The sequence below is a fragment of the Coloeus monedula genome, assembly GCF_965178545.1.
Source record: "Coloeus monedula genome assembly, chromosome: 4".
NCBI classification, from domain to species: domain Eukaryota; kingdom Metazoa; phylum Chordata; class Aves; order Passeriformes; family Corvidae; genus Coloeus; species Coloeus monedula.
The window spans coordinates 59,544,959-59,558,152 of record NC_138784.1 but is presented as its reverse complement, the minus strand read 5'-3'; the positions used below and the strand labels follow the sequence as shown (position 1 = coordinate 59,558,152).

The 13,194-nt window shown below is 36.2% G+C and overlaps 1 protein-coding gene across 1 annotated transcript in view; it reads left to right on the top strand.

Annotated features, from left to right (window-relative positions):
- Window positions 1-11,465, top strand: part of TAFA5 (TAFA chemokine like family member 5) — a gene marked incomplete at both ends in the record, with an annotated part of 426,162 nt that extends 414,697 nt beyond the window's left edge. Inside the window, one exon of the mRNA XM_082280365.1 lies at window positions 11,391-11,465. Coding sequence (XP_082136491.1) covers window positions 11,391-11,465 — 75 coding nt within the window. The remainder of the gene's footprint in view (window positions 1-11,390) is intronic.
- Window positions 11,466-13,194: the final 1,729 nt, after the last annotated feature.

The window sequence follows — 13,194 nt, the reverse complement described above, 5'->3', positions numbered from 1 at the left end:
AAAATGTTATTGGAAGATTTGTCGCTGACTCCATGACATGATCACTTTGTATTATTTAGATGGTAACTGTAGTCTCCTTAGGCAGTTTGACAAACTCAGCAAGCTTCCTCTCCTGTCCTTTTTCTCCTATTGTTGCAGCCTGTAGTGCTGTGCAGACATACCCACTGCAATGGTTACCAGCAGTTCTAAAGGAATTATTTATTGGCTACTGGTGTGGGTTTGGCAGTGTGTAGTGCAGTACCAACTAAAAGCCCATGTCATGATACTGCCTCTAGCTGAGCGCTTGTATGCCAGGTGGCAACTGGCCCTCAGGTTTGCTACTCTTGAGGGGATTTTGTATAGGATGCATAATCTGAAATCACTGCAATTTGAATGGCTTTCTGAGAACAGGAATGAAAGATTTCTTCAGTATCTCTCTCCAGTTAAAAAAAGAAAATTTTGCTTTTTCAGAAGTCTTTTATCATTCTTTTACTGTCTTGTGAAGAATTAAAAAATCTAGATAGATGCATGGTAAAGCTTGTTGATGTTCTACTTACTTGTAAAGATGCCTTGGGTCTGGAAACAAGGCAAACAGCTTGTAAAACAACTATTCACATCCAACAGTATATTTCTGTGCTCCAAAACCAATTCTTCCTTGAGAACAAACTCGAACTGGAGGTAAAAATATTGCTTCTCATTCCATTTTTAAAGATAATGCCTAAGCTTATGTTCATAGTTGAGAAGTTTCCTAAGTTTAAATATTTAATCGTGCAGTGAAATAATTCAGAAGTCTGTTTCTAATGATGCCATCTGGTGACACCTGTCATAATGATACCTAGCTTGGTCTGTTATTTTTCCAAACACAATATAAAAGCTATAAAGTAGTTTCATCAGATAATAAATGCTCAAAAAAAAAAAAAATACTGCCATCTACAAGGAGGAGTATCTTGTTGAGCTTTCTAATGTTATTAATGAGAGAGGTATGTGTTTGAGGACAATCCTGCTTTCATTGTACCTTAAAAAAACTTCCTTACAACAAGGCACAACTCTTATAGAGGCTTGAGGATTGTATTAGTTTCTTAGACAGTGAGTTGGCTGCAGGGAATATTGCTGCACAGTTATCTATTGCCAAGCTGTAGCAAGGTTCCAGGGCAATACTGTATTGCTATATTCCTTTCACTGAAAAGTTTCCCTTACTAGAGTGCATTGACCAATATTTCAGTCCTACCATGAGCTAAACCAGCATTACTGCTGTATTGAAGTAATTAATTCAAAATATAAAAAAATAAACATACATTTATTTATTAAGAAGTTCGGCGGAGAACTCTTACAGTGACAGATGACATTAGCCTATAAGCCTTTATAACTTACAAGGTAATAAAATGGGGTTACATTTTTGGATTAAATTGATAACATGACCAAATCGATTTCATTAGTGTATCTGTCATATTTGCTGTTAATGATGGCTAACAGTGGAATAGAAACTGACAACAATCCCTGAAAAACTGTGCAGATCAAAAATTATATTATACTAGCATTCATGAATTTTAATAACCTTTTTTATCATGAATTTTGAACTCCCTTTTTAAATGTGAGGCTCGCAAGGAGGAAGAGAATTAAACTTTCTACACCTGTCTCAGCTTCTATTATTTCTATTGTTACAAGTTAATAGGCTCAAGAATAGAAGACATTTCCACTAACTAAAACAAAAAAAAGGTCTTGCTTGAGAGTCTCTTGTGAGTGCTTATAGAGGAATAGATGTTTCTCTGCTGCTAAAATGTTGACATCAGAGTCATTTCTCCTGAATGACTAGAAAGCTTTAGGACACCCAAATTGCTGTTTAGAAGACTGTTTGTGGAAGCTGCTATTCGTATTACTAGACATTGGTACTCCAGTGTGTAACTCCCTTTAACAGAAGATCTGCAAAAATCTACAGGACAATATACCTACTGCCAGGAAGCATCATAACTCTAATCCCATTAGCAGGGCTTAAATAAATGTGAGTTAAAAGTGTACAAGTATTTAAATGCTACACCTCACAGCACCAATTGAAAACATCAAAGTGCCCTTATGTAATGAGACACCTTGACCTCTCTGCTACTTGGAAATGCAGTATGATATTAAATATGTGTCATATGAACTGAAAGACCAAATACTCTTTCGTATTTCAAGTCCTGGATTACAACCTCATTCTTGGCTTAAAATGATGTGAAAATAGATAATTAAAAAGGAAAAAACGTGGGATAATCTGGGCACAGGTAAAGGATAACTTTACCATTTTGTTAATAGTTTTATCTTAAATATATTATATAAATATATGTGTGTATATATATAGAAAGTGAAGGACACTGTCTGGTTTGAGCTTACTGTCTTTCTTGCTCTTATAGATGTTACACTCAGGAGCTGTGATATCAACATGGGTAAAAAAAATTCAGAGATACAATCTATAGAGCTTAAGTGGTAGAGGTAGAAATATTTAGTCTTTCAAATGTGAGGGTTGTTCTGACCTTTTGGAGATGCTGATATTTGCAAGAGAAACATTGTCTTCACATCTTCTATGCTACTGTTAACAAAAATTGGGTACTTTTAGTGTGATTCTTCCTGTACTGCACATACTGTACGACCATACAGACTCTTCACAGAGTCTTTCTAGCTACATTTTGACAATGTATTCAAAAATATTGCTGCTCCTGGTATTCAAGGTAACTTGATTTAGATTTTGTACACATGGTGGGTTAATCTTGGCCTCATGCTCCTCAACAGAACAGGGGGAGAAAATGAGACAGGCACAGGGAGATAACTTATGAATTAATCTTAAGAGAAAAACTGACTGAAGTTGAGAGAATTTGTCCAATGTATCAACAATCAAAACATAGGGGATAGTAAGAAAAAAAGACAATATTTAAAGATCACCTTCTCTCTCCTCTTTTTCCCAAAGTTCAACTTCACTACTTCATTCTAAACTCCTCCTCTCCTGTCCTCAAGGAGGGTATGGGATGGGAGGACAGTGCTGAGTCCATAACAACCTCTTTACTGTTCTTGCCTCCTGAGACATTTCCTTGCTTCAGCACAGTTCCTTCCAGTGGGCTGCAGTTCTCAAGGGAAAACCAGTTCTGTGTGGGTCTGCCACAGGCCACAGTTCCTTCAGACCATATCCACTGTGGTGGTTTAGGAATGGTATTCCCTAATTAAGTTTTTCCAGTAAAATGCAAACCACGAGCTTGAGCTTCTCCCCATCCTCATCCCCTCTGGTGAGAGAGACAAAAGAGAGATCTCAAGCTGTGATGAGAACAATTTACTGGAAACAACATCCAGACAAGAAAACAAACAGGAACGAAAACAACATTAATAACAAAAGTATACAAGAAGAGACCAACCCAGCCCCATGTGACCCCTGAGACAATGAATGAAATGGTGGCAGATCCTCCACATGCCACTTTTTTCTTCATGACCGCAAGCCACACTCCCCTCCTTGGAAGTGAGAATCCCTTACTTTTGCTCCCTGGCAGTGAAGTAAGTTGTACAGAATAACAACCTCCACACACCCACACGGCTCTGGCCTCTGCCCCCTCACAGTTACAGTGGAAAAATTCACTGTCCTGGCCAAAACCAGGATATCCATGTACACCATCCAATGTGTCATCTCCCACAGGCTACAGTGTGGATATCTACTCCAGCAGAGTCTCTCCAAGGGCTGCAGGGAAACATCTGCTCCACCATGGTCTCCTCCACAGGCTGCAGGTAAATCTCATCTCTGGCAACTGCAGCACCTCCACTCCACTTCTTCATTGACCTACGTGTCTGAAGGGCTGTTTCTTACAGTTTTTTACCTCACTTTTCACTGCTGTGCAGTATTTTGACCTTTCTTAAGTCTGTTTTTCCACTGGTGCTCCCATCTTGGCCAAGGGGCTCAGCTGGGTGGCGCTGGCCATGGACAGACCTAGATCCTCATCACTGAGGCCCCTGGAAGCCCCTTTTCTTTTTTCTTTGTAATTGTTTGGGGTTTTTTTTACACTGACATCTTTCTTCATTAATTGCAATACAAGGGATTTAGTCTCTAATCCAGCACATTTTAATAGCCACTGTCTTTAAAAATAAAACTGAACAACCAAAGCTAAACAAACAAACCCCCCAAAACAATCAAAAAACCCAAACCAAAACTCCACTGATCCTCAAAGCCACTTAAGTCACAACTTTAAAAAAAAGTTAATTTTCAAACAACAGAAATAAATGTAAAAAGTACAGTACTGTTTCTAAACAAAGGTGCTGAGGTCTGAAGGATATTAGGAAATAAGTAAATTAGTGAAGCCAATAGAGCCTGACGAGACAGTCCCTTGACAATAAGACTGAGAAAAATTCCCTTTTCCCAAGTCTCTTTCTTCTCCTGTCTCTGGGGATAATTGCATTTTCAGTGGATTAAATAAGGAAAAGCAAATGCCTTTGACATTGTATTTGCTCCCTTGTACAGCCAGCTCCAGATATCTGAGGCTTTAGAAGTACTTTGACTGCAGATTGCAGGCAATGGAAAACCTCAGTACACTTACTAATAAAGAGTTGCAATCCATGACTTCTCAGTGGCTTGTGTTTACTGAAGACGAGTCACTCCATTAAGATTATTCCATTCAGACCATCTCATTGAGTTTATTTTAAGATTTATTACTGCTGCCCATTGCTGTATCCATATGCTGAGAAGTCAATAGCGATAGGTAGTCCATATCAGAAATCACTGGATCAACCTCTTTCTATCTTCTTCTCCACCTTCTGCCCTCCTCCAAAATCCTTTGTAAAACTTAGGTTTGGTCTTGCTTTAGTAGAAAGGAACAGAGAAGTAGATTACATGGTATGTGGAACAGAGTGCAATGAATCATATTTTAAATGAAAAAAAAAAGTGGATTCACTAAATCTCAAGAAACTGCTTTTTTTTTTTTTTCACTAGATGGCCTTGAGCAGAAATCTTTGTAACTCGTGTGTGGCATGTTGAGTTTTTGATCTATCCTATCATGGTGGAGTGTAACCCACTTTTTAAAAAAATAAATATCCAGTTTTTATGCTCTAGTAGGAATTGGAAGGTCTGGCACCAGCATATACATGCAATTCTCTTCAAAGTGAATATATATATTATTATTATATCTTAAAAATCAGCTGACTAATTCACTAATATGTATGTCTTTTGGCAGAATAGCTGAGCTTGGCAGGGACTGGTGGATATTGTCAACTACAGAAGGTTTCTCAGGATCTTGATCAGTCAGTTTTGAGTTCTTTCAACAGTGGAGAGTTCACAACCTCTCTCAGCAATTTATTCCACTGTTTGATGATCCTACCAGTAAAAAGTAATAATAAAACAGAACTTCTTTTTTTAAAATGGAATTTTATTTTATTCAGTTTGCTTCTTGTCCTGCTTGCCACCACTGAGAAGAGTGTACTTCATTGCTACTCTGCACCACTACCTAACAGAATGGGAAACCCAAATCAGTAAATTTATTTACATGTAACATTATATTTCATCTCAGGTGCATACTTTTTTGTATTTGTTTTGAACAACATTGAAGTGGTCTTTTGAGATTAACGGAACAAAGTGATGTGAAGCGAACAAATCCAGAGCTGTCTCTGTGTGAAATTCTTGTCTCTCTGCACAAAACTCCTGAATCCAGGCTGTCTTAATAACCTATATCTAGTATCACCTGTGTGCCAGGACCTGGCATAGCACCCTATGTAGTGTAATTGCATCTCACAACACAGATCTCTTGTTAATAGGCCCCTCCAGAATTCAAAGCATGCAGGGGAATTATGCAGACTGCTCAGCTGCTGCTGTTCTGGCAAAACATAGGAGCCTGGGATCAGTAATATGTTGATGTGGTCTACAATAGGAGAGAGCTGGTTTTACAATCAGAGAGCAATTCCTGTGTGACAACAGATCTAAGCTGAAAAACTGCTGAACTCACATAAGCTTTGTGAAGGATAATTTTGTGATGTACCATTGTGTGTGCAAAATGGAGGAGCATGTTTGCTCGTTGGCATGGTATTGGCTTGGCAGATGCTGATGCAGCTGCAGTGACAGCCATGGCCTAACAAAAGGGCAGAAATTCTGACCTGTTGGTGTCTTGGCTAGTTTGCATTGTCTGCATACTTGGAATATAAACTTTAACAGCACATCCTTATATGTGTTTCTTTACTTCCTTTCCTTAAAAGAGAGATTAGTATATTCCTTCATAAAGCATTCAAAAGGGCATTCTAATTTTTTTTTTTTAATGTTAATTTTTAAGAAAATTTGCAACATGACTAAAAACATATATTTCTAATGCATAAAATTTCCAAGCACTCAATTTGACTAATATTTCAAAATATACATAGATACAGTTCAGGCCATTATTTCACGCATACTGTCACAAGATACAATAGCATTGTTTACAATCTAAATCTAATTAAAGGGTATGCAGGAATGAGAAAGGGATCAATATCTAATATGTTTTTTTCCATCTGCTTTCCTCACCACCGCTAACATGTCAGAGAAAATGCCAATAATTTGATCTCATGCATGTGTCCTGTTGCTTTTCCACTGATACACACAAGGTCAGTTGAGATATAGGATGCTCTAAATTCTTCATTTAGTTCCCTAATTAATAGGTGGTCATGAGACAGCATATTCAAAAAGTGACAAAAAATATAAATGTATCTGAAATACTAACTGTGGGATATCTTTAAATAAAATACATCTTTGATTTCAAGCATAGAAACATCACCTGAATACCTGAAAAAATGTTGGACAATTCAGACATTAAATACTTGTGGGATGTTTTTACATTAACGGCATCTAAAAGCCATCATTTTTATAATAAATTTCCATGAATGTAGTTTCAAAATAAAGCTAGGCAAACTCTAGTGGAAATCTTCCTGTGGTACAGCAAGCAATTTATTGAGAAGACGTGAATGTAATCTTTATTGTTCAAAAAACTTGCAGTTCACAGTCTCGAGGGTGATAATAAAATTCTCCTTCATGCTAATGTTTGTTTTAGTTAGACTGAGCTCTTATCCCAATTGTGCAGAGGCTTGTATGATTGTTTCTTGTTAAAATGTTATTAAGGATGACTTATGGTCATACAGAAACAAGAAATATTATCTGCAGTAAAGTTATTTCCTCCACTTCCATTTCCTCATCTTCCTCTAGTTTGAATGACATCCTAATTCTAGACCGTCAGTGTTCTATTCCCTCAGTGTTAAGGTCTTCACTTTTTTCAGCACAACAGAGTAAACATTTATTGAATGAGGTGCAATGTTTACAGAGAATTAAAAATGTCCCTGAGGGGCAGGATGTTTGCAAAGAAATGGAAAAAAATATGTGGAAACCAATCAAATATTGTGGAAGCTGTCTGACTGTGTCTAAAATGTCTAAGACTTCAGATGAATGATTCTGAAAAGAGCTGCGATTTCATTCTTCAGTTTAGACTTCCTTTAACTCATTAAAACCAGAATGAAATGCTTGTCATAGTGATGTAAGTTCTACACTGAGCAAAGGAGTACCACTAAAAATGGTGTGCCAAACTTCCTGTGGTAAACAATCCATGAAAGGCAAAAGAACACAAATAAGGTGAAGATCAATATAAAAATATTGGAGTGTACGGAAAATTAATCAATCTGTTTTCACGGTAAGGATACCATTTACCCATGATGTTGTAATGGGTCTGAAATAATAAAATGCACCACTTGACTTTATTTTCTTGTAAGCCTGGCCTTCAAGAAAAATCTTACAACAATTCATTTGCAAACTTATTTTATTCTCCATGGAGTGTTTTTACCATATTTCAGGTGACTGCATGTTTTCTCTTTAATATTTTCTGCTCTTATACTGAACTCAAATCTGTGATCTTAGAGAAGGCAAGTATATACCCACTTTATGATTTTTACCCCAAATATCTATAGAACATACTGACTAAAAGAATACTTTACATCCTTGGTGGAATTTTTATAAAAAATAAATAAATATTGACATTTTTAAAAGTTTTGCTCCTGTTATACCTCAATTTCTGAAAATAAATAAAAATCACTTAAATAATTCTACTCTGAAATAGATTGTTTCATTAAACGTCTTATAGACGTAGCCTAAAGTATTGCAACTGAATTAACCTTTAAAATTTAAATACATGGAAAGAAAATTAAACATTCACACTGTTAATATAATGTGAGTGTTGATGTACGTGAAGTCAGTGACATAAACTGGAAGAACTAAGTAAAAATAGGAACCATGGGATATGGCAGTCATATAAAAGAAATTACAAGATAATGGGCAGAGAAAGGTCTGGTGTGAAATAACTGATAGATAAAGTTTGTCTTATCTAAATTTATATGCCTGAAAGTTAGGCATCTTGAGGATTCTTTTGCCTTGTCTTTAACTGCCTCAAACACAGGTAATTTTTTTCAGACCTTCCCATATAGTTAGTAGAGAATTTGTAAGTACTGTTAATAGTGTCCTGAGAACAATTTACCTTATCCTAAGGGAGACACCAGCATTTGGCCCTGTGAACTGCTTATAAATCATCAGCTTAATTTCTGGTGACTTATGACAGTTTATAAAACTGTATATGTAGCTGCTTGCATTCTATACTACTAAAATGAGGCCACAATTTGCCCATACTATAAGCTTCTAATAACCCTTTTACAGCCAATAAATCAACTCTAGAAGATAGGTTATGTATTCTAGTGTAGGATATGTGCCAATGGCCAGACAACTGAATCTCTTTGTAGAGACCATACAGGAAGCTTCCGTGTGTAACTTAAATCAGACACCTTGCTTGCATTATTTGCACTTCTACATTTCAAGATTGGTAGGTAAAATAAAGCAGGACAATTCTCTTCTTCATTAGTTTAGAGTGTCTCAATTTCCATACTGTCCCGGTTTATGCACTTTGCTTTATAAGGTAAAATATTATGATTCTGTGTTTGACTTTCCTGACTAGTCACCTTTACACTGTTAAATGGATGATATAAATTCTATGAAATATAGAAAGCAATCCATGGCTGGTAATTCCTACAGTGTTTGGGTTTTTTAAAGCATTGCAAGATGAAGTGTACTTTTCTACCCATAAAATTCATGAGACACTGAAGAAGACAGATTACATACAATACTAATTTTATCCATCAAGCAGTTCAATTAGAGGAGAAAAAAGGACAGTATTCTCTATGGAGATTCTGTAATTCCCTCCACTGATCTCAGAGGGGCTGCAGATGACCAGTTTGTTTAATTACAAAACTGGGGTATAGGATTTTTCTTTCCTTTTGTTAGTGTAAATGTTCTAGTGTAAGTGTTTTCCATAGAATTTTAAAGGCGAAGGATGGATTTCTGAGCACACACACGTGCATGCACACACACATACAGGCCCCAAGCCCAGCCTTGTGAAAATCTCTTGTTCTGCTCTTGTAATTTACTTGCACGAGAATGGTGGTGGGATCATAGTTTAGTCCACTGAGTGTGCGGATACCACAGGACTACTGCACCCAGAAGTATGAAGCACCTTTTCTGCCTTCATAATGTTAGTTTTCCAGTGTTAACAGCAACAGAACATACACAGAGGCCCAGATCCTGAAAAATATTTACATGTCTTTTAGAACTTTAGAAGAATTGCTGACTTCAACAGGAGTATAGCTTCAGCAGGAATGCTTTCAAAGTTGAGCAATTGCTAAACCCTCAGCTGGATAATAATTCAACAGTTGCTCATGAAAAATACAGATATCTAGTCTGACAAAAATTACCTCTTCTCTTCCCACTCTCTCTTTCCAGCCAGCTATTGAGCCATAATGTATCTAGCCAACAGGAAGGACATTTTTTCTTTTGTGTCACTGAGTCAAATGACGTAAACTTGAAATATGTTGGACACATCATTGGACTTCACCATAAGAGTCTTCCGTAAGTTCCTATTCCTTCTAAAGGCAGTGGAAAAAATCTCACAGACAGCCAAGGATGTTAGCCTTTCACTCTCATGCTCAGTGACTTACATGGGAGTTCTTTGTGCAAGTGTGTTGTATAATCAAATGTATAATCTGTGATTCAAAGAGAAACATATAAAACAATCACCCCTCTCCATGAGAATTAAATAGAAATGTAAATCAGAGGCTTCTGAATCAAATAATTTATGTGCTTCTGTCTTTTTAGACTGAAATAAATGAGCATGAGGTCTAAAGCTTCACTAAGGTGTGGTGATTTGAGAATAATTTATTGTGTAAAAGGGTAACCAGTCAAACAGTGTTAATTATAACACTGTTAGAAGCTGAAATGCTTAAATCTAAATCATTTAAAACTTATGTGATTGATATTAAACACCTCTGAAAAGGAAAAATGCTGTAGGCAAGTGTTCTTAATAAGTCTAGTTTGGTTAATTATTGCCTGAAGCATTTCTGAACTAATTATTTACCTCCAAAGTGGGCTCCATGTTTTCAGCATTGAAGTGCCAGATATTGATTTTCTTTAATTGTCAGGGTATAGCACTAGACAGACCACACAAAGCTGAAGGTTAAGCCATTTATAGGAAGTGATAGCCAGGTCCTCCAGTGTCACACACTGCATCAGTGTGAAAGGGAGACCAAGACCCTGAAACTCGGCACTTTCAGGGAAAAGGATTATTTGTCTCTGTCATCTGCCCTTTATGGTTCATTTAACATCTCAGATAGCCTGTGTAAATTAAGTGTGTTTAGTAGCTGCCCAAATTCCAAGTCAAAGAGAGTGTTCTGCTCAAAAGGGGAACTGGAGTATATTATCCTTCTATTTAACAAGATGTACATGGCTCAGCAAATAATGAACATTGAATTATTTGTTTACCCATGTTACCATAAATGGCTTAAAGATTAGTTCAAGATGGTTTTTGATTTTCTGCACACTTTTCCCCCCACCTCTTTTTTAATAAGTGAATATACATATTTCACAAAGGTTGTTCACGTGAATTTCTCAGTAGGGTCTGGGTGCTTAGAGAATGGTTGCCTGTCTGGATGGATGTAGGTTTTTTGGCCATAAGTTGGGATTTGTGAAATATTACAAGTCCCAGCATATTGAAATCACCTTTATATCTCATCAAACCACATGTGATATGTGGACAGACATTTGCCAATTAGCTAGAGCTATTCCAGCCTACTGCAACTTAAAAATAATATAAAAAATAATAAATGCAATATGGCCTCTTAATTCACACCATCAGTGCCATCTCTGCTGATTTGAATTTATAAATAGAAAGAAAACATTTTTCTTGTTTTGAATTCTTTGTGATTTGTTGCATTTTTCTTTGGTTCTTCAGTTTCCTCTTGATGATTTTTCTCTTCCATGGTGATTAACTTGTGTTTAATCTTTTCCTGTTCATGCTCTTAATTTCTTTCTGATACCCCAGCTATTAATTTCTATGTCTTACTACTTTGCCCCTCTTTTAATTAAGCTGAAGGACCCCTACAGGAATAAAATGGCATACTTTATCTGGGAGCAAGGGCTGTCCCTGTGGTTAACAGTGTGAGACATACCACCAGAAGATGACTTGGTTCTTAGGTGGGGTAAACTGCCTTATGAAGGTTCCTACCTCTAATTTGTTTTTCTGTGCAGGGAGCCTAGAGTGACTGATGATCCTAACTTAGCAGGCTATCTCAAGTTAAGTGGGATGAATCCAGACCTCGTTCATCTCACTTTTTTCCTTGCTATAGACCTTTTTTTTCCTTTTCCTTTTTTTTCCGTCTGTATTGCCTGCCTTCACCTGTGTTTGTTTCAATGAGCTCAGGCTGCAGAAACCCTTAACAGCCCATGTGCCCAAACTGGGCACCATCATCACTGAACTGTGGTTTCTTCAGTTCCTATGGAGAAAGGCAGACACAGAGAACAATTCAGATCACAGATTATAATGCCTGCATCTCTTTTCTGGTAGCATATATAAATACTAAACTGCTTGTGATTATGGTTTAAGCAGACTATTGTGATGTGATTAATTCCCACCCAATTTGTAATGGCAATTATTCTTTTGGGCTGTATTAAAACGGAAAATTTTTGAAGAAAATGTATCTAATCTCTATCATTTAATTTTTAACCAGTTCCACTCTTAAAGGGACAAAAAATTCCATGTATTAAATATAGAGATACTGTATTGAGAAATAATGCAATAATTTCTACAAATAAACAAATCTAGACAAATATTCTGAAATACATTTCCTTGCTAAAGACATGGCATTTTAAATAGCATATGAACATGACAAGTTTTGTGAATATTTTGCTTAAATGATGACTAATCCAGTAGTAGTAGTAGTAGTAGTAGTAGTACTATTTTAATTGTGCCTCATAAACTCATTTAATTACTGGTTTTCTTTCCCCATCATGTCAGAGTAAAACCTGTTAAAACGAGATCCCTATCACCAAATATTAGCTTCATTAACTATATATATATATATCCTTCCCCTGCCCTGGGATTTCTTTTTCTTGTTAATGCTGATAATATCTGAACCATTGTTTTCTTTTTATAAGTTCAGGACTTTTTAAAGGAGAAGATGCACAGTAAACAGAAAAATATTGCATAAAAGCAGTCATTCATTTTTTCCCATTCCTTTAAATTGGGAAGTACAGCTATGTTTTATGCTCATAGCAATATAACAAAATGGTTTTGTTACAGTTGTCAGTTATCTATTCTTTAGAATAGAAAATGATGAAAAGTGTATATTTGTCTGTTCTTTTTGGTTTGTAAAATGCGGTTTATGTGAAAAAATGTGCTACGTATAAAGCACACTGAACTCCAACCCAAACCCCAGGGCCTATTTTGAAAAACTTTGGATTGAGTACTAATTTTACATTTGGATCTAGGGTCCATCTTGACATTATAGTGCGTTTGTTTGTGTAAATGGAAATCTAAATACTACTACATGCTGAAATTACAGCATCTTAGAAAATGTTGAATCTCTTTAGTGGCAAACAATACTGTCTTTGACATTTGTTCCGCAACTTCTTGAAGATTAAACTAAAAGAAATAAAATGTTTTTAAAGCATCTCTTGCACGTTTATTGGCTTATGAAGAATGTGCACTGTTCTTACATAACCACTATTACCAGGAAAAAAATCTCAGAGGCTCTGATTTGTCCTATAAGTAGTATGAATTTCCTTTCAAACCCATAAATATGATGTAAATTCAGCTTTTTTTTTTTAATGAATTCAAGTCTGTTGATTTTCATTCTCTTTCAGTGAGGTACCCACTATATTCACTTAGAATA